We start from the raw sequence: 3,244 nt of genomic DNA, 5'->3' as shown, positions 1-3,244 counted from the left end.
CCCCCCTCCCAAACCAACACTCGCCTCCCTCTTTTTTCCCATGGTTTTGTAGAAAGTAAATTGTGTTTGATAAGATTAAAACTACGGTTTCCCTTTTTTTAAAGAAATACACCTGTAAAAGATAGGGTCATGATACCAATAAAACCAGAAAAAAAGCATAGCTGTTTGTGAAGGTGAGTTAACTGTTTTTGAAGAATTAACGAAGTAGAAATATTTGCTATGATGCTTTAGATTGATGATGGATCATGGAGGATGGAAACATGTGGTTGCTTCGAATTTTGATGAGCACTTAGCAATTTCTAGGTTAATGAAAATAGTTGTTTGCATTGAGTCAATCCGTGAAGCTTCTCTAAACCCTTTAAGATAGTTATTTAAGGTTGCCACTTTGTTTTCCCTCTATCTTACTGATTTGTATTTTTTCTTAAAAGGCAACCAATGAAAATCTTCCACCCAATGTAATTAAACAACTTGCAAAGGAACTGAAGAATCTTGATGAATCACCACCTGAAGGAATTCAAGTAGGAGTAAATGATGATGATTTCTCGATCATATATGCTGATATTGAAGGCCCAGGCATGAAACGTTTCCCTTCAAATTTACTTTCTTTAAGATGTTCTTTTGGGGTTTATAATCAAGTTTAATTTTGGCCTTGCAGCTGGGACTCCATATGAAAATGGTGTTTTCCGCATGAAGTTGTTACTATCTCATGATTTTCCACACTCTCCTCCTAAAGGTTTGTGGATTCACATTGTTAGTTTGACTTGAACAAAAAAAAAATTGATGTGCAATTATTTCAATTCAAGGGCTTACTTCCTGTAGTGTAGAGGAAACTCAGGGATGCCTTTCTTCATGTTCATTCCAGATTTAATTTCTTGAGCTATTTTCTTTTGTCAGCTTGTGAATCCTCTAAACATTTATGTAATAGGTTACTTCCTGACTAGGATTTTCCATCCCAATATTGCCTCGAATGGTGAGATTTGTGTTAATACGCTTAAAAAGGACTGGAATCCAAGTCTTGGGTTACGCCATGTTCTCACTGTAAGTTCCATCGGCACTGTTATGGGGTCTGCTTTGTCCACTTTCATTGTCACCTCTTGTTGGGTTTTATTGATATTCAAAGCTTGGTGATATCAGGTAGTGAGGTGTTTATTAATTGAACCATTTCCAGAGTCAGCTTTGAATGAACAGGCTGGCAAGATGCTCCTCGAAAATTATGAAGAGTATGCCAGACATGCCAGGTGAGCCATCCCTCCACCTAGACTTTCATGTGGTGGTAGATGGAAGCAGGAGAACCTTATTCATTCATCAAATATCATGGCATTTATTAATGGTTAGGACAGACCTGACAGTGGATCTAGTTATACAAAAAAGGCAGGTGCCGTGTGGGACCTTTGGAAGTATTCAGAACATTATGAAGATGGCAATCTCTTCGGTGTTAATAGACCACAACTTCTGAAACTCCTAGTTCACATGCTATTTCAGCACCAGGTCTTCGCCATTTTCAAAAATGCATCCCGTGGTTTTGCACTTATGTGGAAATGATCAATAAGTACATATTTCTTCATTAAATTTCATTTGGGTCACACAAACAAAGAAACTTTGAAATATGTTACAGAATCTGAAAGAAAATGCATCATGCTAGATATAACAGAAACCCTTTTTATTTCTATGGCACACTGCTTATAGTTTTTCATTGCGACATGTGAGATTAGAAAGTGTCTAGTCACATGGGTTGCATATTGGAATGAAAACTATATTGTTGATCGCTAACATGTGTTTGCTAACTTGTTTCCAGGATATATACTGGTATCCATGCGAAGCCGAAACCTAAGTTCAAGACTGGAGCCATTTCAGAATCAACTACGGCTCTGAATGTTGACCAAAGCATTGGCGACCAAAAGAGTGTAGCTGTTGGTGCTGTCGTACCGTTGCAATCCCCACTGGCCCCTTGTACAACAGCGAGCAAAGGAGGAAATAGTCAGGATCAGCCAGCTGCTGTAGGTCCAACGCACGAGACAGGAATGAGTGGATCTGTGGCTGCACCAACACCCAGTACCCTGAAAAAAGATGTTGGACTTGCAAAAGTTCAGGCAGGCAAGAAGAAAATGGATGCAAGAAAAAAGAGCTTAAAAAGATTATGATGTCTAACTGCCATGAACTGCCATGATGGATATGTGGCCAGCTTCTGTTGTTTATTGATGAACGGGCCCAATGGGAGTATATGATGGTGTGAGAAATATTTTCTTTGAGGGAACAAGTGATGGATTTTAATCAACTCTTTGTTTGACTTGCATTATGATCTCTTTCTTTGTGATTGAACACCTCAATGCATCCCTTGAAGAATCCGGGTGTGCTAAGAAATTGCCAAGACCTCTATATGATTTTTCTTGTTCCTTTTCTTTTGGTATGGTGTACTAATTTTGAACCTGTGTATGTAAATGTAAGCAGTTCATTGCCAGAGGGGCGTTGCTTGGTAGATACCGCTTTGCACACAGCCAAAGAGAAATGAGCACACAGAGTGGAAATCGCTGCAATTACAAGTTATGAATCTACACGGGAATTACGAATGGCTTATGGAAACGATTCGATCTCCAGATGATTTTATATTCTCAATCCTTTACATGGATATCTTCATCTTCGCTTCTTCGCAGTTCACAAATGTTTTGATTGACTGGTAAAAGGGCATTTCTGCTATATTAAACTTTTTGACCAATCATGGACCAGCACCAGACTATTCTTCGTAGCCTTTTCTTTTGCATTTAAAAGAGCCTCCTCCTACCGCCGCCCGCCATAAATAAACAAGCAGCAAAGACAGAATGTTTGGCAGGTGGTCCAAAAAAGACATGAGCCGGCGGAGCATGGACTATTTGTATGTTAATCCTCCGACGACCAGCCAAGATTATCATAATCCATGCTACAGGCATTTAATTTTAGCAGCTTCAAATAAGATTCGCCGACCTGTGCAAGATGCATAACCACAAGGCACAATAACAAGAAACGTGCAATAGGGGCATAACCACAAGGCACAATAACAAGAAACAGCAATAGAAACCATCTAGATGGTGGCCACGTGATAAAAACTTAGGACTAAGGGGTTTGCTTTCTCTGTAGTCTTAGATTCGAGTCCTTGGTTACTCATATAATGACCACTAGAGACTTACATGGTTGTTAACTTCAGGACCCGTAAAATTAGTCGTAGTGCGCGCAAGCTGATCCGGACATCCACGTTAATCTAAAAAAAAAA

The 3,244-nt window shown here is 39.3% G+C and overlaps 1 protein-coding gene across 2 annotated transcripts in view; it reads left to right on the top strand.

The window, feature by feature from the left end:
• LOC105137313 (ubiquitin-conjugating enzyme E2 22-like) overlaps positions 1–2,398 on the top strand; it is a 4,569-nt gene extending 2,171 nt beyond the window's left edge. For both annotated transcript variants that reach the window (XM_011043016.1, XM_011043017.1), the window contains exons 3-7: positions 429–573; positions 656–733; positions 926–1,038; positions 1,135–1,238; positions 1,796–2,398. In XM_011043016.1, coding sequence (XP_011041318.1) covers positions 429–573; positions 656–733; positions 926–1,038; positions 1,135–1,238; positions 1,796–2,141 — 786 coding nt within the window. In that variant the 3' untranslated portion in view covers positions 2,142–2,398. The remainder of the gene's footprint in view (positions 1–428; positions 574–655; positions 734–925; positions 1,039–1,134; positions 1,239–1,795) is intronic.
• Positions 2,399–3,244: the final 846 nt, after the last annotated feature.

This window comes from Populus euphratica, unplaced genomic scaffold (genome assembly GCF_000495115.2).
Source record: "Populus euphratica unplaced genomic scaffold, PopEup_1.0 scaffold66.1, whole genome shotgun sequence".
Taxonomy (NCBI): domain Eukaryota; kingdom Viridiplantae; phylum Streptophyta; class Magnoliopsida; order Malpighiales; family Salicaceae; genus Populus; species Populus euphratica.
The sequence above is the reverse complement of the archived record's forward strand: the minus strand, read 5'-3'. Positions and strand labels throughout refer to the sequence as shown.